The sequence below is a fragment of the Gossypium raimondii genome, chromosome 11 (genome assembly GCF_025698545.1).
Source record: "Gossypium raimondii isolate GPD5lz chromosome 11, ASM2569854v1, whole genome shotgun sequence".
Classification (NCBI taxonomy): Eukaryota; Viridiplantae; Streptophyta; class Magnoliopsida; order Malvales; family Malvaceae; genus Gossypium; species Gossypium raimondii.
Genome location: NC_068575.1, coordinates 10,346,507 through 10,367,137, shown reverse-complemented (window position 1 = coordinate 10,367,137; position 20,631 = coordinate 10,346,507). Strand labels below are relative to the sequence as shown.

Sequence of the window (20,631 nt, the reverse complement as noted above, 5' to 3'; positions counted from 1 at the left end):
GACGAGAAGAGTGGGGGAATGGGAGAGAGAGGAATGTGGGAGAGATTTTTAGGTTAATTCAAAACTACCAACATCCCATTAAATCACATTAACTAACCACTCATCAGATTCCCTCAGAGTTCAAAATAAAAACAATTTTCACTTTGCACACATGAGGACTCAAACACAAAATCAAAGGGTAAGCTGAAGTCTTATCGCTGAACCAGCAGGCTCATTCCTGTCAACAATTAAGCGAAAATAATTTATAAACCAGATGTTTAAAGATAGGGGTTTAGGCAAAAATTAGAAAAAAAATGTAAGACAAATGGTTCACACTCAAAACTTCACTCACACAAGCACAGCACCAGATCACTTCACTTGTCATAATTCACACAACCTTTACTCAAAAACATGATGTGACCACTCTTGGTCTTACTAACCCAATTTCTTCTAACATGGTTTTTGGGATGTGATACATTCTTTAGGGGTTACAATAAGATAAATTTGAAGGGGTTATGGACATCCATTTATCAATGGATTTACAACACTTTGAGTGTAGTAATTACTCCAATTCCTACACTCCCCTTAAGAATTGAAAAGTGTAATTAGAGTGCTCCAATTACATCCAATTCGATGAGACCCACCAATTATAATAGTGACCAAACATGTCATCACCGGGTAATTGCAAGCAATTACACTCAAATCCAATTATCAGGTGGCTTTCCAAACACTACCTTAAATAATCTTAAAACATCTCTATTTTAGAAAAAAAATTATGGTGTTTAAGTAAAAAAAAGATATAATATTAAATTTAGACCTTAAAGTTTACATATTTTGTTAATTTGACCTTCATTCTTTCTTTTAGCTAAATTTGACAATTAAGCCTTCAAAAAAGTTAAATCGTTTTTAAAATGGAAATGATAACTAAAATATTAAAATTTTAATGCTGATATGACACATATTTTATATATACCATGTTAACAAATAATTTAAAAATTATAAAATATTTAAAAATACAAAAGTTCGTAAAATTAACTTGAAGTATATGTGGATTGCCATGTGAGCTGTCATTTAAAAAAATTTAACATTTTAGTCAAATTTTCTATTAAGAAACAGAAATTCAACACTTTTCAAAGGTAAATCGATTTTTTTAAGAGGTTAAGGGTCAAATTTAGTTTTTAAAAAAATAAAAGCGGATAAAAGATGTAAATATGATATTATACCTAAAAAGTCAATTTCCTTTCTTTTCTTTCTCAATTTTCTGCCAAACAAGACGTTAACAGCTCCACGTGGCATAATCGGCCATTGCGTTCAAACGCAATCCCAAACGAAATTCGCAATTCCATCTCGTGACCGCGTTTGGGACCAAAACGTTCATCAACACACGCGTTTGGGCAACCGCAAAAAAGTTCTCTTTCCCAGATTCATCACCTTCTCTCCAACAAAAAGCTCAATTCTCTTCCCTTTATTTCATGCACTAAACCATAGATTTTTCATCCTCATTTTGACCCAAAGGTACCATTTTTCTCTTCTTTTGTTTCTTCTTTATCAACCCACCAATTTGGGGTTTAAATTTCATCCGTGATGATAAAAATAGATTCTTTTGTGTTTTTCATTTCTGGGTTTTCTATTTTAATGCTTTTTGGTTAATGGGTTTTGCTTATGTTGTGTTGCTCTGCAATTTTCCTTCAATGGGTTTGTTTTTTTCCGTGTTATTTTTTCATGGCTTGAACAATGAAGAGCTAATTATTTTATTTATCTAATTATTAATGTATTATGTTAGGGTTTCAAGAGTGACTATTATATTCACTTGTTTTTTTTCCCTTGTTGCGTGTCTGTCTGTGTTTCAGCATGTGTGTAAGAATGAGAATATATTTATGTATGAATGTGCCTTTTTTATGTCTTCATGTACGAATTAGTGTATTTATTTATGCATAAACGTGTCTTTTGTATGTATGTGAATGCCTCTGGGTCCGTTATACATACATACATACATATATTAATGTATGTATGTATGTATGTATGCATGTATGTATTTATGTATGTATGTATGTATGTATAGAGGAATGTTACTATTTTGTAAGAGTATTGAACCAAGTTCAACTCTTTGATCCGAGGACATGGATGCACCTAGTATTGGGAACCATATGTGTATCCGCAAACCTACAACTTTTGCATGCGAATGTGAACGATTGATGCTACTGTGAGTATGTGGCTGTATATAAACGAATCTGGAATGTTATTGGCTTGGTCACTATCGGATATGTTCAGTTGGTTGACGTGTGATTCTCTGATTAAAGTATATTTTTGTTCGGAAACGGAAATGGCTTATACTTTGATGATCTTAAGTTCTTAATAGATGATCTTTTTTTTTTGCTATTTCTTTTGTATTTCTATGACTGGCTTGTTTGTATGATTCTTTTTCTCTTTCAATTTTGAAAAACTTTGTTATAGATGAAGAATGCTCGAATTCTTACAGTAGAGGTTCCTCGAGGTAGGAGTAATGAAAAAATCAAGGCAGTATGGGACAGGAACTTAACGATGATATTCTGTGATCTTTGCATAAAGGAAAAAGATCATAATTGTAGGCGAGGAACTTACTTTAAAAAGGAAGGGTGGTCGAGGTTGGTTGCGAATTTTAACAAAGAAACTGGTAAAGAATATGAAAAGTCGCAGCTGAAGAATCGATGGGATCTACTGAAAAAAGAATGGAAGCTATGGAAACAGCTCAAAGGGAATGATACCTGTTTGGGTTGGGATCCTAATAAGAACAATATCGATACTTCAGAGGCATGGTGGGAAAAGAAGTTAAAGGTACATGATTGATTTTCATAACGAAGATTTTATTAATCTTTTTTTTCTATTTTCTCGTATATAAGATCAATAACACTCATGTATAAATGTGCAGCTAATGCCTGAGGCTACAAAGTTCAAAAATGGTGGTATTGATCCAGAATTAGAAAACAAATTAGATTGGATGTTTCAGGGTATCAATGATGACGTAACTTTCACACCCACATTTGGCCTACCGTCAATTGATGGAACTGATGATGATGAACCGCCTAAAGTAGAGGTTGAGGAGGTTGTCGCTGTAGAAGATATTCAAATGTCGAAAAAGGCAATGGGTGAACATTTCAATGAGATGGATAACCATTGCATGGAACAGAATCCTCAGGCTCACTCCGAATCCGAGCACCAGTCAGAGCCACCGCACCAGAAAAAGAGATCTCCGGAGTCAGACTCTTCTCATCTCAACAAGGGTAAAGAGAAAGTACCAAAACTAATTGGGAGAGTTTCAAAACTATCTAGGCAGATAGATAGATTGTGTAGTGCAGCCGAAAGTATGAGTACGGCAACTTCAGCGAAGGTAACTTTTGAGCCATACAACATTCCGGAGGCAATTCGAATGCTTGATAACATGGAGGAAGAAGTTCCGAAGATGAGCAAATTGTATTTTTTTGCCACGAAGCTGTTCATTGACAAGGATAAGCGGACGGTATTTATGTCGTTGTCAAGTGATATCAGAGCTTGGTGGCTTAAAATGGAGATGGAGGAGAGCTTCAAGGCTGCTTAAAGGTATAAAATGACCACAATGGTGAGTACTACCAACATTTTATAACTTAATTTCAATGTATTTGATCAAGATGATGATGGTGATGAAGCTAGGAACCTAACAGTTGGATGATATCTCATCTAGCTTAATTATGTTGTGGGACCCTTGTTGCCTTTAGGTTTGTGGGAAATGGCTAACAATCCCATTTTGATGTAGATAGATTAGTTAAATGTATGTTCACTTTTTATGTTTATTAGCAGTAATCAGTGAGTTCAACATGTTGATTAAGGGGTATTCATTTTGATTTTGTGAAGGATACTGAACTAAGCTGAAAATATGGTTTTATAAAAGGATTTATATATAATCCCATTAAAATCAAAACTACTTATTTTTAACAAAATTATAATGAGTTGATATCATTTAATACATTGTAAGTGCATGAAATATATAAAAAGTAGTAGTTAGTAAATGATCACATTCTTAATTTAAGAATGCCATTAAATAAGTTTGAAGACTAAGCAATTGGCTTCAATGTCATGACCAAACAGAACACACGCAGAAGAAAAGAAAAAGAACTGTTGTTTTCTCTTTTTGGTTACAGTGGGAAAAGCATTAAAGGTCCAAACTTAGAATCTTAGAAAAAACCTGTTAATTTACAGTTTTTGGTTCCACTTTCTTTTTTCAAGCTAACTAGAGCTCCTAACAAAGAGAAATAGATGGAATTTTTTTTTTTACTTCCACTAGCTTTTATTTCTTTTCTGATATGTTGATACTACAGGGGCTTCATATATACTTGAAATACTTCATTGTTTTGGTTTAATTTGGGGTGAATGAGATTCTACCAGTATGGACCAGAGGACATGAACATCCTCATCTGTGCATGACTTCACATCTTCATATAAAATATATATCCCTCTACCTGAAATTCACCCGCAAAAAAAAAAAGAAAAAAATATGCTCAATCATATAAAAAAGAAGAGACAGCCATGAAGAATTATAATTTATAACCACCGTAGAGAGCCATGTTACTATGGCTTGAGTGTAAGTATCAATTACGTGTACATATTCTGTATTCATGTCTAGATATATGTCGAACATAGATATCAGATAAGAATACTTTAAGAAGGTGAAGATTCGGATCAATGTAACTAAGAAGTTATGAAGATCCTTAATGGTGAATGAATGAAGAATGCATATAGTAAAAACTGAGTAGAACAGGCATTGAAAAATAGCAAGTACTCTTTGTTGGAGCAGAGTGCATGCGAAACCAGAGCTTCTTCAAGGGGAAGAGGAGGGATCTGAGCCACCCCATTTTGGAAAAATGGAGTGATTCATGGTAGGTGAAACAAATGGAGCATTTAGAGGGGGGGAAATCCAGAGAGAGAATGTTGCTTTGCTTAGACAATGGTGAATTATTGATTACAATATCTAGCACCATATTTCATCTTTTCTGTTGCAGGCAAAAGGTACAAAAATGGCAAACTAATTTAATGTTTGGTGTTGTGTCTTTTCACAAACCTTTCCATCTTGTAGCATGAGGAACAAGACTCAGTGTGTGATATATTCAATCTTGTCTCAGATTCCCTACCTTATACCTCAAGTCAGAGTTTAGACCAAGCCAAACCCAATTAGTGCTATTTCAGGGTCATGTCTCTGAGGGACAGTTGAACCAGTGACTCATAAATGCAGTCAAATTCTAAAGCCACTTTCTTTCAATCTGCATTTTAAGACAAGTTTATCAGAAATAAATAATACAAAATAGGTTGCATGTAATGATCCTAAGATTTGGTCATGGGTAGCGAATACTACAGTCAAAAACTGGGTTGGTATTTGACTATGACAATATCTTGTTGTGTTGGCATTTAGGGAGAGTGTTTTGAATTGATAGAGGTTACAGGCCACCTGACGAAGCTTCTCCAGGCATTGGGCATGCTCTTTTTTTTTCATTTATGCCATAGCCGCACTTTGGAAACTTCTTCTGGACAAACATTACTTTTCATGTTGCTCAACAATTGCTTGACCTTCAAGTAATATATATCACTGAAATATTCATGACATATTGCTAAGTATTAGATTACAAGTGCAGCTTAGGGTGTAATTGATTCAAGTTGAGCTGAGCCCGAATACTAGTAAGCTCGAGTTTGATGCGAAATTTAGAGTTCAATATTCGATTCTTGCTTGATCAAACATCTATTTTTAAATTCATTTTCAATTTTCATACTCAAGCTCGAGTTATACATATTCAAGCTCAAACTCGGCTTGATATTAAGCTTAGAGTCAATAATATAATTTAATAATATAAAATATTAGAAACAAAAAGCTCAATAAGACTTGCGAGCTATTCGAGCTAAGTATTATTAAGCTCAAGTTTAAACTTAGATAGGTAATTATTGAATTGAATTGAATTTTTATTTAGATATGTTTGTTATTTTAAATAAATATTTAGAATTCAAATTGAAAAATACTTTCATAATCATAACAAAGAAAGTTTACTTAAAGTATAAAGAGTTGCAAAATGAATGAAAACATTTTTAATAATCTAATTGAATCAAGACAAAAGGGCGATGTATTGGATTCTAAGTTGCAATTCATTGGTCATATGTTCATCTTTCTTAAGAATTGTCTGAGTTGGAATTGTATTGTGTGTGTTGTCAAGAAACAATGATTAGTAAAATAGCCAATTGTGATGAAGGAGAGCTTTGTACACTAACATTGGATCATGAAAATGAATGGTGTTTTTTAATTAACGCGGTCCAAATTCTTTCGAAACCAATGCAATTAATGAGAACATAAAGCAAAAGTAAAATTAAAGAGAGTAAGGGTCGATAATTAAGAGAAAAGTGACCTCTTGAAAAGATTGAGGAGGGGCGTTTTGATAAAAAGTGACTGCCAAAAACTTGAGGAAAAAATGGATAGAGTAGATGGAGGAAAGAGGTGCAATTATCGATTAACAGAAGTGGGTACACAAATGATTCTCTTATTGATTTCGATAATTAAGATTGTATGAGAAATTTGTGCAAAAACACTTGGGCAACATAAAGAGTCGTCTAGTTCATAAAATTATCAATAAGTTGTGAGGATTAAGTAATCATCAATGAACTAATTAATCTTGAAATCAAAAATAGAATTGGGGTATAAGTAGTAGTTGTATTTTTGGCTGTAAACATATATCTTTTAAAGTTAATGTTTTAATGTTTAATTACAAAATCACGTGATTCCCTCATTAAACATTAAAGGCGTAAATAGTGAAATTAAGTTAATTTTTTCATGAAGGTGTTTCATCTTTCACTCAAATCCTAAACTCGAAACATTTAGTGAAAAGGGATGTAGGTTAGTTGACTTTAGAGATGTGTTAGATAAACGTCGTAAAATGATGTATTGGAGATGAGATGTCTTAGGGTTATTCATGTGATATAATGGAGAAGATAGTTTAGTGCCGCCATGTTTATAAGAAAGATAAGTGGATGTGCTCATAGTCAGAGCGAGGATCACAATTTCAATGGGATACAACAAGTACTAAATGATGGGACTGAAAAAAGAAAGATGAAAGTCCATGAAGACATCAAGGAGGTCATGCTATCCAAAATTTTGAGAAAAAAAAACATTAAATTAAGGCAGGAAAAGTGCATCAAAACGAAATTATAAATCAATATCTAAAATATCAAAATGTTTAAGTTCAAAAATAAATATAAAGCAATATTAGTAAAAGTCGAGAAAGTATGGGTATTGAATAAAATGTTGGGATTGTGAGTTGACAACAATATTGACGAAATAATGGAAAAATTGACTAAAATTGAGGTTTGAATAGCGAACAGTGGCGAAATTAGGGGGCTGGTAGGGATCGACCCCCTAAAATGAAAAAATTTTCATATGGCACTTTTAAAATTTTTAGAATTTTAAATTAGTAAAAATAAAATTACACTTTAACCCTCCTAAAAATATAAAAATTTAATTTCGATCCCTAAAATTAATTTTTGATTTCGGCTCTGATAGTGAAGTGCTGTTAAAGAAATGACTTTGTTTGGAGTATTACAGTTGAAAAGATATAGAAGATCTGAGTTGATGATATTTCAAGTTGATGTTTTGGCAGCTATTAACATAGCCAAGGGATTTATACTCATGGGGGATAAACATTTTGTTAACATCGACTAGCTCTATATAGAAGTAGGTGTGCTTACGTTGGTGTGGTGGAGTTTAAATGACCTCTATTTTATTAGAATTAATATGCACTGTTTTGTCTCCTATGTTGATTTGCTCAAATTGGCGAGGTTTTTCATCTTACCATTATCCTCTTCTCATGTTTTTTATTATCTTGACACCTGAAGATTTAATTGAAAAGTGAGAGAATTTGAATAAAAATATAATTATGAAAGATAGATTTGTTTTCTAAGTGTGTCGGGCTCTGGGTAGGATTTTTTAGCCCAAGCCTAGTTTGATCCGTCTTAAATTAGTCTAAACTTTTTTTTGGGTCAATTATAAAAATAGTCATTTTTATTTGCCTCAAATTACATTTTAGTCACTTATGTTTGAAATGTTACGTTGTAGTCACTTACGTTATCATTTTGTTATGAAGTGGTCACTCTACAGTTAAACTTCGTTACCTCCCTAACGGCGGTCCTACGTGGCAGTTCAAATGGATTTTAAATGCCAGCTTGGATGTCTAGTTGTTGGGATGAAAATAGGATTTTAATTAAATAAATTTAATTTGGACTGCCACGTAAGACATCCAAGTTGGCATTTAAAACCCATTTAGATTACCACATAGGACCGCCATTAGGAAGGTAACGGAGCTTAACAGTAGAGTGACCACTTCGTAACAAAACGATAACATAAGTGACTAAAACGTTACATTTCAAACATAAGTGAGTAAATATTTTTGTAGTTTACCCTTCTTTTTTGCTGTTGTTTTGTTGTCATTTAGCTATTATATTACTACTATTTTGTTGTTATTGGTTAGATATTGTATAACTATTGTTTTATTGTTAATTTTGCTACTATTTTAGAAGCATTTGTTTCCTAAGTTACAACTATCTTAGTTATTTAACTATACATATTTTAGTGTATTTTCAATCTGTTGAGAAATATTTATTTTAATATTTTTAGTGTATTTGATGTATTATATTTTTTAAATTTGCTTTTATATAAAAATAATGATCTAAAAAAAATTAATACGCGTGGGTAGGATCGGGCTCAAGTTTAACATTTTTAATCTGGGCTGAACTTGGACAAAGTTTTAAGCCAATTTTTTGAGTCCAACACGAGCCTAGAAAACAAACCTAAAATTTTAGGCTGACCCAAACCTATAATCATACTTATGTGTGTGTCAAACCTTGTTTTTTTGTTTTTACTCCACTTTCAATCAGCTCTTAATCTCTTACAATAAGATTAATTTGTCTTCATATAACTATTCTTAAGGAATAAAAAAAATTATGTATATTTTAATAAAATAGTTATAACTAATCATAATTATATTTATAATTTATTTATTATTGCAAATATATTTTACAATTATGCAAATTTTAGAAATTATTATTTTATAATTAAATATTTTAATATGAAGAGATTTATAATTTTATAATTTTGTACTATTTTATTTCTAAAATATTTTTAATATTTCTATTATTGTCTTAATTTTTAGAATATATAATGTTATATCCTTCACATGCAACGCACACCAGTTAAAATTAGTTATTGTAAAATTATTGAATAAGTTATTGTAATGGCCCATTTTGCCCGGGCCCGGTTAAAACCCAAAAATAATAAAATACATTCCAAATTACAAAGGCCCTGTACGGCCCAATAAAACTAAACCTAAAGCCCAATAGCCCAACCACCAAAATCATCGAAACCCTAAAACTAAAACAGCTTCCAGAAAGACCCCAGTCATCGCACGTCTCGGAACCGGCCTCCTCCATGCGCGCCGTACTCCCATGTTCTCCTACAAAACGGATTCAAAGAGTCCAAATAGTGTAAAACAAAAAAAAAGGGGAAAATGTTGTTCTATTCGGGCTATAAAAGGCCTATGTTTTGTATTGTAAAAAAAAGGAGACAAGAATACAAAGAAAAACTATAAAAGGCCTATCTTTTGTAGTGTTCATCGATCTTTTATTTTTGTTTGTATTTATATTTCTTCTTTTATTATTTTTATTTATTTTATTTTACTTAAATAAAAAAGAAGAGAAGGAAGCAAAGCTTACCTTTCGTCGAAGCCGCCGTGCCACCACCATCTCCGTCGCAATCGGAGTTTTGGTGAAGGGACGGATGAACGACGGCGCAAAAAAGGGTTAAGAAAAGCCCTAGTAGAGCAAACGTTTCAAAAACGTGAAAAAATGATTTTTTTAATCCTTTTTTGTTATTTTTGTGTTTAATTTAACACATAAACAAAACGGCGCCGTTTAAAGGGGCCAGATCCGCGCGTTGACCCGACCCGCAAATAGGGTCCGCAAACAGCTTCCAGAAAGACCCCAGTCATCGCACGTCTCGGAACCGGCCTCCTCCATGCGCGCCGTACTCCCATGTTCTCCTACAAAACGGATTCAAAGAGTCCAAATAGTGTAAAACAAAAAAAAAAAAAAGGGAAAAGGTTGTTCTATTCGGGCTATAAAAGGCCTATGTTTTGTATTGTAAAAAAAAGGAGACAAGAATACAAAGAAAAACTATAAAAGGCCTAACTTTTGTAGTGTTCATTAATCTTTTATTTTTGTTTGTATTTATATTTCTTCTTTTATTATTTTTATGTATTTTATTTTACTTAAATAAAAAAGAAGAGAAGGAGGCAAAGCTTACCTTTCGTCGAAGCCGTCGTGCCACCACCATCTCCGTCGCAATCGGAGTTTTGGTGAAGGGACGGATGAACGACGGCCCAAAAAAGGGTTAAGAAAAGCCCTAGCAGAGCAAACGTTTCAAAAACGTGAAACAAAATGATTTTTTTAATCCTTTTTTGTTATTTTTGTGTTTAATTTAACACATAAACAAAACGACGCCGTTTAAAGGGGCCAGATCCGTGCGTTGACCCGACCCGCAAACAGGGTCCGCAAACAGCTTCCAGAAAAACCCCAGTCATCGCATGTCTCGGAACCGACCTCCTCCATGCGCGCCGTACTCCCATGTTCTCCTACAAAACAGATTCAAAGAGTCCAAATAGTGTAAAACAACAAAAAAAAAATGGAAAAGGTTGTTCTATTCGGGCTATAAAAGGCCTATGTTTTGTATTGTAAAAAAAGGAGACAAGAATACAAAGAAAAACTATAAAAGGCCTATCTTTTGTAGTGTTCATCGATCTTTTATTTTTGTTTGTATTTATATTTCTTCTTTTATTATTTTTATATATTTTATTTTACTTAAATAAAAAGAAGAGAATGAGGCAAAGCTTACCTTTCGTCAAGCCGCAGTGCCACCACCATCTCCGTCATAATCGGAGTTTTGGTGAAGGGACGGATGAACGACGCGCAAAAAAGGGTTAAGAAAAGCCCTAGTAGAGCAAACGTTTCAAAAACGTGAAACAAAATGATTTTTTAATCCTTTTTGTTATTTTGTGTTTAATTTAACACATAAACAAAACGGCGCCGTTTAAAGGGGCCAGATCCGCTGACCTGACCCGACCCAAAGTGGTCCGCATAACACTTCGAAAAACCCCACCATCGCACGCGTCTGAACCGACCTCCTCCATGCGCGCCGTACTCCCATGTTCTCCTACAAAACAGATTCAAAGAGTCCAAATAGTGTAAAACAACAAAAAAAAATGGAAAAGGTTGTTCTATTCGGGCTATAAAAGGCCTATGTTTTGTATTGTAAAAAAAGGAGACAAGAATACAAAGAAAAACTATAAAAGGCCTATCTTTTGTAGTGTTCATCGATCTTTTATTTTTGTTTGTATTTATATTTCTTCTTTTATTATTTTTATATATTTTATTTTACTTAAATAAAAAAGAAGAGAATGAGGCAAAGCTTACCTTTCGTCGAAGCCGCCGTGCCACCACCATCTCCGTCGCAATTGGAGTTTTGGTGAAGGGACGAATGAACGACGGCGCAAAAAAGGGTTAAGAAAAGCCCTAGTAGAGCAAACGTTTCAAAAACGTGAAAAAAATGATTTTTTTAATCCTTTTTTGTTATTTTTGTGTTTAATTTAACACATAAACAAAACGGCGCCGTTTAAAGGGGCCAGATCTGCGCGTTGACCCGACCCGCAAACAGTGTCCGCGCGTTCTGGCCCTAAATGGGGAATTTGCGCAATTAGGCCCACCTTTTGCGACGCGCTTTAATTAAACCCATTTCCTTTTTTAATTTGGCCTGAATATTTTACCTGTGTGGCATTTTAGTCCACATCGCTGCACACCGTTTTGGGGAAGCGGATTATTTCTGATTTGGCCCCCCATGTAATTTGCGTGTCGCGATTTGACCCACCATTTTGCTTAAATTTCATTTATTTCCTGTTGTTTTAGTTTTACTGACTCTTTAGTCCTTTTTGCAATTTGCTTTTTAAAAAAAATATTTTTTCCCTTCTTCTTTTTTATCATTATTATTATTATTATTTATTATTAATATTATAATTATTATTTCCACGTACGTTCATACATATTTTTTACAAAATATATGTGCATATATGTTTTAAACTTTTGTAGAAGATATACATGTACATATTTTATTTATATTATTATTATTATTTTATCTTCATAATTTTTATATACATGTATATACATATACATTTATATTTTATAATACATATACATTTTCCTTATTTTATAATCCATGCACATATACATGTTTTTAATATATATATATACATATTTTTTAGAGATTATTATAAGTTTTTTTGTTTTATATATTTCATTCCTTTTCTTTTTCTTTTTATATGTATACTTACATATATGTGTTTTAATATATGCATACACATATTTTCAATTTTATTTATATATTGTACTTATATGTATATACATATTTTGTAGATACATATACATATATAATTCATATTAAAGTATTTGTTTTATGTTGTATATTAACATTTTATCATTTTTTTAAAAAGAAAATATATTTGGTTTCGTCAAAGCATTAAAACTATTTTTGTTCCAAGGCTTTCAAAATAAGGCAATATTCGATATTTGAGATCTTCGAGAGGATTGAGCCCTAACGTGTTGGGTTCTAATTTTCTTCGTTGAATCTAAATAATCAGGAATGCTCTTTAATAAAAAAACATAAAAGCTCATTATCGGGAAATCAATACGTTGTGTCCTAACGCATTGGATATGACACATTGTTTTCTCAAGATGAGGATTTTTCTAAAAATAATAAATGCAATATTCTGTATTTGGGAAATTCGGGTGGCCGTGCCCTAACTTACTGGGTTTTGATTTTTCTCTTTTAACCCAAATAGTCGAATATCCTTTTGAAATTTAAATGCATGAGTTTTAAATCAAAAGACAAACTTAATTTTGCAGATTAAAAATGTTGCGCCCTAACTCACTGGGTGTGATGTTTTATTTCTTTAAAATAAGAATGTTTTATTATTTTAATTCATTCAAGTTAAAAAGTTTTCTTTTAAAATCTTTTCAAATTTACGACACCAAGACATTAAACAATCAATTCGGTACCGATTTTGGGCGTTACGAGAGTGCTAACCCTTCCTAGTACGTAACTGACTCCCGAACCTATTTTCTCAAAATTCGTAGACCTAAAATCGTTTTCAAGATGAACCGATCACACCTTAATAAAAGATTGGTGACGAATCCAATTTTTGTTTTTGAAAAAGTCGACCCCGTTTTTAAAAAATAAATATAAAACTGGTTTCGACAGTTATAGTTACAAATTATTATTAGAGCATCAATTTAGTTAGAAAATGACTTGGAAGTATTTTTTTCTAAAGACAATAAATATTAGGGTAAACTATTAAAATAATCATTTTTAGTTACTTCAGGTTACATTTTAGTTATTTATGGTTGAAATTTTACGTTTTAGTCACGTTATCGCTTTGTAACATTTTAGTCACTGAGTCGTTAATTGCCGTTAACGGTGTAACGGTAAGCTGATGTGGTACGTTAAATCATCATTTCAAACGAAAATTTTAGGTTAAATTCTACAATTGGTCCCTATATTTTTTTTTCATTTTGAGCAATTTAAATTTTTTATGTTCTTTTAACTCTTTTTTTTTCTTTATTTTCCATTCTCTTATTCTTCTCCCTTTGTTTTCCTCCCTTCTTCGTTTCTTTTAACGTGGTTTTTCTATATTTTTCATTTGTTTAAAATTAGTCCACAAGCTTGCTTCACTCGAAAAAAATTAAATTGGTCAAAAAATAAAAGTATAGGGATTAGTTTTAACAAATAAAAACATAGAAAAACTACGTTAAAAGAAATGGAGAAGGGAGGAAAACAAAGGGAAAAGCAGAAGAGAATGAAAAATAAAGAAAAGAAAAATAAAGTTAAAAGAACATAAAAGAAAAAAATTAAATTGCTCAAAATGAAAAATTGTGGGGACCGATTGTATAAATTAACCTAAAATTTTTATTTGAAATGATTATTTAACGTGTCATGTCAGCTTACTGTTACACCATTAATGGCAATTAACGGCTCAGTGACTAAAATATTACAACGCAATAACATAAGTGACTAAAACGTAATATTTCAAATATAAGTGACTAAAATGTAACTCGAGGTAAACAAAAATGACTATTTTAAAAGTTTACCCTAAATATTATTCTAATAATATTTTCATCTTTTAATACTTTTACATAATATCTTTAAATAATTATGTGACATAATTAATATATTATATGGTTGAAAATACATATTATAATATAAATTTAAGTCCAAACCTAAAAATTTATCTGAGTTCAATTTAATTTACATTTTTATAGTTTAAATTTGATCGAAATAATTTTTACAACTTATGTGCTGAGTGAACATTAAATAAACCTTTTATTTGTACTTCAAGGATAGAGTTTCAATTTCTATTGTTCTCTCTTCAATATGAAAAAGAAAAAAGATAAATTATATCTAAGGTGATTAAATTATTAGTAAATTTATATTTTGATCGTCCAACTTCAAAAATTACAAAGTGATTATTGAATAATTTGAAAATTTTCATTTAAGTTACCGGATTGTTAAAACTGCTGTAAAATGACATTATTTATTTGCATCGTTTACACCAATCAAAAGTTCTCATTTCTTTTTTTTTACAATTTAGTTTTTTTTAATGAATAACTTTGAATGTCACAAATTTGCGAACCAAAATCCAAACATCTTTCTTCTCCGATTTTCGACACTGCCGACTTGGATCTAGGGTGTGTTTTTTTACTCGTTGATGGATACTGATTCATCGTACCGGTCGTCGAATCGTCGCTTAGAACTCGCTAACCAAACTTTTTTTTTAAAATATGCCCCTTGTGACATAAAAAAAACTTTAGAATAATTCTATGACTTAAATAAAAACTTTTGAATAATTCAATGACTATTTTACAGTTTTTTAAAATTGAGTGAATAAAATATAAATTTACTTATAACTTTTGAGTGTAGTTTATCCAAAAAGAAAAGAGATGATAAAAAGGTGAAATTATAAACCCCTCCACTATATTTGTCTAATATGGAGTCATGATGTCAGTATGCCAGAAATTAGGCAACAATAAGAGGACTATCGTGGTCCTTCCTCTTCCTTATAGGTAATTTCACTTATAAACAAAAAACAACAAAAGATAAGGGAAAAAAATGGCACCCTCCATTAAAAATGTTAATCTCAACTTCATCATCATCAAACTCCACAAAAGATAAAATCTTTTTGTACTGTGAACTGATAACAAAAGTATTTGGTTTTGGTTGGTCCATTATAAGTTAGTGACAAAGTCACTTGTAGCCCATTATTTCTTTCATTTCTTCCACATTCGTCTTACCTTCCAAGCTCAAAAAGGCTTGCTTTTTAATGTTGCAGTATTAAGAAAAAAAGAGAAGCTTTGTAGTTGAATTCTTCAATGGATTCTTTTACTGCATCTTAATTCCCAAAACTTCCACTGTTTTATTTCTTGGTTAATCAAAGAAAGATAATTGTCACTTGTTGCTGTTTTTAGGAGGAAAGTTAAGGTTCCATATTTTTTTGGGTCACCTATGGCTTCTGCTTCTGTTCTGTTTGCAGCCACTGGTTTGGGTTCAATGGTTCGGGTCAAGTCTACAAGGCTCTTTGTGAAGTCTTCTTTGGATACCAATGTTTCCGATATGAGTGTTAATGGTAATCTTTTCTCCTTTTTTTTTTTTGGGGGGGGGGGGCTCTTTTGGATTCTGGGTATTCTTGTTTTTTCTGATATTTTTGTGTTTTTATTTGGTAGATAACATAGTGAATTGTATATAGTTTAGCTAAATTTACAAGGACGCCATAGCTTGGAGATGGGATTTTGGAAGCTGAAAATGGGGTTTGCTTTATCATACTTGGAAAGTACTGTGTCGTAAATTATTTAGTAGCTTAATTTTGCCTACCATCTTGGAATAAAAGGAAATGCTGTATAATGAATTGAAGTTATTCTGTAGGGAGATGACTTAAGAGTTCTTGTTTCCTATCCTTTAAAGATCAATGGCATTGAATGCAGCTAATCATGTTAGATAAATTATAGTTTTAGTTTGATTTAAAGTTCCATATCATCATGGTAGATACTTGGATTGTTTACTTGGCAGCTCCAAAGGGATTGTTTCCACCTGAACCTGAACATTATAGAGGACCAAAGCTGAAGGTGGCTATTATTGGAGCTGGTCTTGCTGGCATGTCAACAGCTGTTGAGCTATTGGATCAAGGCCATGAGGTTTTTCTTATCTCTAGTTGCCTGTTTCTACAATATCTTAATTGGATTGGCATTTCAGTAGGAATAAGAATTTCAAAGCAGAATCATATTTTTGCAACTTTCAGTTTCTGAAAACCTATTTCTGCAACATTTTTTTCCTTAAATATACATAGTTTAGTGATTTCTCGATATAGTAGCTGTAATTTGATGATTACTTTGATTTCTTCAGGTTGATATATTCGAGTCTAGGCCTTTCATTGGAGGCAAAGTAGGTTCTTTTGTTGATAGAAAAGGAAACCACATTGAGATGGGGCTGCATGTTTTTTTTGGTTGCTACAACAATCTATTCCGGTTGATGAAAAAGGTGAAGCAGAAGGCCTTATAATAGTTTTTCATGGTCATTGGACACTATTGTTCATGCCATTATATCGTATCTGACACTCATACTCAAGTTCAATTAACATAGTATCATCCTTTTAATGTAGTCTCAACTCTCAACTGTTTATCTGGCCTCTGATATTTTTCTCCTGACCCCTACTTGATCCTAGGTGGGTGCAGATCAAAATCTACTTGTGAAGGATCATACTCACACATTTGTAAACAAAGGGGGTGAAATTGGTGGTATGATTTGCATTGAATTGTGTTTAAACAAATTCTAAGATGATATTTTTTATGCTAGGATCTTATGATATTTTTTATGCTAGGATCTTACTTCGAAAAATTGAACTAAAAATGTTATTCTTTTACTCATGCTTTCCTTTGTTCAATTTTATGACTTTGAGTTCGGATGCAGAACTTGATTTTAGATTTCCAGTTGGAGCTCCCATCCATGGAATTAGTGCCTTTTTATCTACAAATCAACTGAAGGTTTTCTACTATCCTTTTCTTAGCAATAATTATCGGTACTGACTCAGTCATATCATCAATGGCATTTCTAAGACATGTATTGTTGAATTCTTAAGTTATAGTGTCTACAATATACCTTCTCTGTTAATACAAGTTCTATTTTCGTTTCCTAAGCTAAAGTAGATGGTGCTTAAGCTACTCAATTATTATTATTTTTTCAATTTCAGACGTATGATAAAGCAAGAAATGCCGTGGCACTTGCCCTAAGTCCAGTTGTGAAGGCTCTTGTCGATCCAGATGGAGCGATGAGGGATATAAGAGATTTGGATAGTGTATGTAAGATTACTTTAATAGATGCTTTCTTAACAATTAACATATAATTAGCATGAAGTTGTCCTACACCATATGTGATCCTTTTTCTTTCGTTCTTTCATTCTTGTTTTGAAGGTAATTGAACTCGAATGAAGTGTCTTTACTTTGATCCATCATCATAATTCTCATGCTTTTCTTTTCCTTCAATCATGATTGCTCTTCTCTGTATTCTTCTTTTCCAGTAAACAACTTTTCTTGGCATTTTCTTTTATTTTTTAGCTACGCATTTCTCATATAATTAAAAACCATTTACTTCTTGCAGATAAGCTTCTCTGATTGGTTTTTGTCTAAAGGTGGTACACGCATGAGTATCCAGAGAATGTGGGATCCTGTTGCTTATGCCTTGGGTTTTATCGACTGTGATAACATAAGTGCTCGTTGCATGCTCACTATTTTCTCATTGTTTGCCACCAAGACAGAGGCTTCCCTTCTGCGAATGCTGAAGGGTTCTCCGGATGTTTACTTGAGTGGTCCCATCAGAAATTATATCACAGAAAGAGGAGGCAGGTATGTTATTAATATAGGCATACAAACTATTCAGTGGTAGATAATGGTTCACTTAAAGGTTTCTTCTATGAAGAATTGACTTAGTTCTCTTGTTTAATAACTTTATTTGCTAAAACAGGTTCCATATGAGGTGGGGATGCAGAGAGATACTTTACGATAAATCCGCTGATGGAGAGATATATGTCACGGGACTTGCCATGTCTAAAGTAAATCACCTCTAATGTTGCTTCATCTAAATATTGGAAATTTAGTTGCAATTCACGCGTTTGATTAGAACAGTTACATAGAATGAGCTTGTGTAAGGATTGGCATGTTAATATCGGTTGTATGATATGCAAAAAAGTTTAAATGCAAACTGAATTTCTTAAAAATGTTAAGATTTTGATTTCTCATTTTCCTTTTCATTTTCATTTTATTGCAGGCTACAAACCAGAAAATTGTAAAAGCTGATGCTTACGTTGCTGGTCTGTAGTCGGATCTTCAAAAGGTTTCCACTTTAACTTTGTGTTTTACCGAAAATGATCCTTTATCATTGTTTCTCTATTGATGGCAGCATGTGATGTCCCCGGAATAAAAAGGTTGCTTCCATCAGACTGGAGGGAATTGCAATTTTTTAATAACATTTACGAGTTAGTAGGAGTGCCGGTCGTTACTGTGCAACTTAGATACAATGGCTGGGTGACAGAGTTGCGGGATCTGGAGCAGTCAAGGTATTTCTTTCATCTTATTCTTTACTGTGGTTGTGAATAAAGCGAGTTTAACAACCTAATAAAAGCATCCTGCTTTGCTTCTTTAAAACTAACAAGTTGCTTATTTTGCTTCACTTCAACGGTTGTCCTTAAACTCATTAAAAGGCAACTGAGGCAAGCTGTCGGCCTTGATAATCTCCTGTACACTCCGGATGCAGATTTCTCCTGCTTTGCAGACTTAGCTCTCACTTCTCCAGAAGATTACTACATTGAGGGACAAGGTTCATTGCTCCAGTGAGGACATGCTTTTTCTTAGTGTTATCGCTGTGAATATTTTACATTGTGCAAGGATTTTTCTCTTTTCGCTGCATATTGCTATGTTTCGCTGTTTTGGACTTAAAAGAAGGGGAAAGAAAATCTGATTTCAGTCTTCAATATCTATATACTATTTTGATAATTTATATTATGTTGATTGTTGGATTTGGATTTGGACAGAAATTTGATGACCTGTACATAGGAGCTTGTGTATTTCTATAATTCTGTTGAGACTTCACCTGCTTCTGTTTTGACTGAGTTATTGCTTGTTTGGATGGTGTCTTTCAGATGTGTCTTGACACCAGGTGACCCTTACATGCCATTGCCAAATGATGAAATCATAAAGAGAGTAGCGAAGCAGGTTAGACTTCTAAGGAACCCTTCTTCTTAACTTCATTGCAATTTTCAGTGGAGCAAATGCTTGTCTGAGTCCATTTCCACTTTCTGAACAGCTCATATGTCTTTGGGTCCACTAGTTTCTATAACATGCTTTTGGTTGAATGCTTAAACTCATCTTCATAGGCACACAAATTGATGTTGGTGTCAAAAGCTGTGACTTGCTCATATGTGCACTAGGGTCTATTGTTTGATTAGTCGTGACCAAGTCACTATAATATTAAAGTAATTGCAGACATGGGGAATTGAGAAAAGAATTTAGCATTGCTCATGTAGTCACATTTTTTTTTACCATCAATATCAGGAAGTTTAGTGAAGTATTCATGTATTAACAAATATGGTGAGGGACTAGGTGATGAATCTTGTGCGGGTTTAATGGCTTGTGATTACTGTTATTTTCTATTAAGTTTATTGAAATGTCACTCTCATGATCATCACATTTTTAATAACCCTGTTTTCTTGACAGGTTTTGGCTTTATTCCCATCATCCCGAGGTTTAGAAATTACTTGGTCATCTGTTGTCAAAATCGGGCAATCTCTATATCGCGAAGGACCTGGAAAAGATCCATTCAGACCTGATCAGAAGACACCAATAAAGAACTTCTTTCTTGCTGGATCTTATACAAAGCAGGTAACTTCTTTTCTTTTTCCATCTTAGAAATGTTCGGTTACCAAACACCAATTACATCTTTTCCCTTCAGCCGATCTGGAAATATCCAAATGTCTGAAATTAAGACCCTTTGTTAGTTTTGTTTCAAATTACAACACAGTAGTTGACAATGATTTAAACCTTTTGACTGAAAGAAAAAGGGGAATAGTATAAATTTTCCATGGTATTACTGGTGTGCAGGATTATATAGATAGTATGGAAGGAGCAACTTTGTCTGGCAGGCAAGCATCAGCCTACATATGTCATGCTGGGGAAGAGTTACTCGCCCTGCAAAAGAAGCTTGCTGCAATTGAATGTCATCAACAGTTGGAAACTTCAAGTTCTTCTGATGAATTAAGCCTTGTATAAATAGTTCATTTATATACACACTCGTATACATTTATTGTAACATTTATGTAACCAAAGCTACTAGAAAAATATAGAAAAAAATGACTCCTATCTCATATATTGGTTATCTGTGACACTGACTGCAATGATTTTAGAGTTGAAATTAGTTTAATTTTCAAATCATTGGGAAGCAAAAGAAATTCAGGAATAAGATCAAAACTATGG

At 32.8% G+C, this 20,631-nt stretch overlaps 2 protein-coding genes and 2 long non-coding RNA genes across 4 annotated transcripts; 2 read left to right on the top strand and 2 right to left on the bottom strand.

Annotated features, from left to right (window-relative positions):
• Positions 1-1,277: 1,277 nt before the first annotated feature.
• On the top strand, positions 1,278-3,826 carry LOC105804710 (L10-interacting MYB domain-containing protein). Its single transcript, XM_012637415.2, has 3 exons — positions 1,278-1,494; positions 2,434-2,793; positions 2,888-3,826. Exons 2-3 carry the CDS (start codon positions 2,434-2,436, stop codon positions 3,551-3,553), a joined length of 1,026 nt encoding a protein of 341 aa, XP_012492869.1. The 5' UTR covers positions 1,278-1,494; the 3' UTR covers positions 3,554-3,826.
• A 167-nt stretch (positions 3,827-3,993) lies between these two features.
• Positions 3,994-4,936, bottom strand: LOC105804711 (uncharacterized). Its single transcript, XR_001137093.2, has 2 exons — positions 4,772-4,936; positions 3,994-4,451 (listed from the first exon to the last, which is right to left on the bottom strand). It is a non-coding gene; the product is annotated as an uncharacterized LOC105804711 (long non-coding RNA).
• Positions 4,937-9,216: 4,280 nt separating this feature from the next.
• Positions 9,217-9,862, bottom strand: LOC128034620 (uncharacterized). Its single transcript, XR_008190727.1, has 2 exons — positions 9,730-9,862; positions 9,217-9,470 (listed from the first exon to the last, which is right to left on the bottom strand). It is a non-coding gene; the product is annotated as an uncharacterized LOC128034620 (long non-coding RNA).
• A 5,367-nt stretch (positions 9,863-15,229) lies between these two features.
• On the top strand, positions 15,230-20,524 carry LOC105804712 (zeta-carotene desaturase, chloroplastic/chromoplastic). Its single transcript, XM_012637417.2, has 14 exons — positions 15,230-15,740; positions 16,181-16,305; positions 16,514-16,648; positions 16,833-16,905; positions 17,078-17,151; positions 17,358-17,462; positions 17,765-18,009; positions 18,128-18,215; positions 18,431-18,473; positions 18,563-18,719; positions 18,864-18,992; positions 19,302-19,374; positions 19,876-20,040; positions 20,260-20,524. Exons 1-14 carry the CDS (start codon positions 15,620-15,622, stop codon positions 20,425-20,427), a joined length of 1,701 nt encoding a protein of 566 aa, XP_012492871.1. The 5' UTR covers positions 15,230-15,619; the 3' UTR covers positions 20,428-20,524.
• The last annotated feature ends 107 nt before the right edge of the window (positions 20,525-20,631 follow it).

Excerpts from the sequence above, each read along its gene's own strand:
- LOC105804710 (XM_012637415.2), top strand. The coding sequence starts at position 2,434 with ATGAAGAATGCTCGAATTCTTACAGTAGAGGTTCCTCGAGGTAGGAGT. Across the intron at positions 2,794-2,887 it reads GGTGGGAAAAGAAGTTAAAG|CTAATGCCTGAGGCTACAAA; the intron begins GTACATGATTGA and ends ATAAATGTGCAG.
- LOC105804712 (XM_012637417.2), top strand. The coding sequence starts at position 15,620 with ATGGCTTCTGCTTCTGTTCTGTTTGCAGCCACTGGTTTGGGTTCAATG. Across the intron at positions 15,741-16,180 it reads TTCCGATATGAGTGTTAATG|CTCCAAAGGGATTGTTTCCA; the intron begins GTAATCTTTTCT and ends TTTACTTGGCAG. Across the intron at positions 16,906-17,077 it reads CAAAGGGGGTGAAATTGGTG|AACTTGATTTTAGATTTCCA; the intron begins GTATGATTTGCA and ends GTTCGGATGCAG.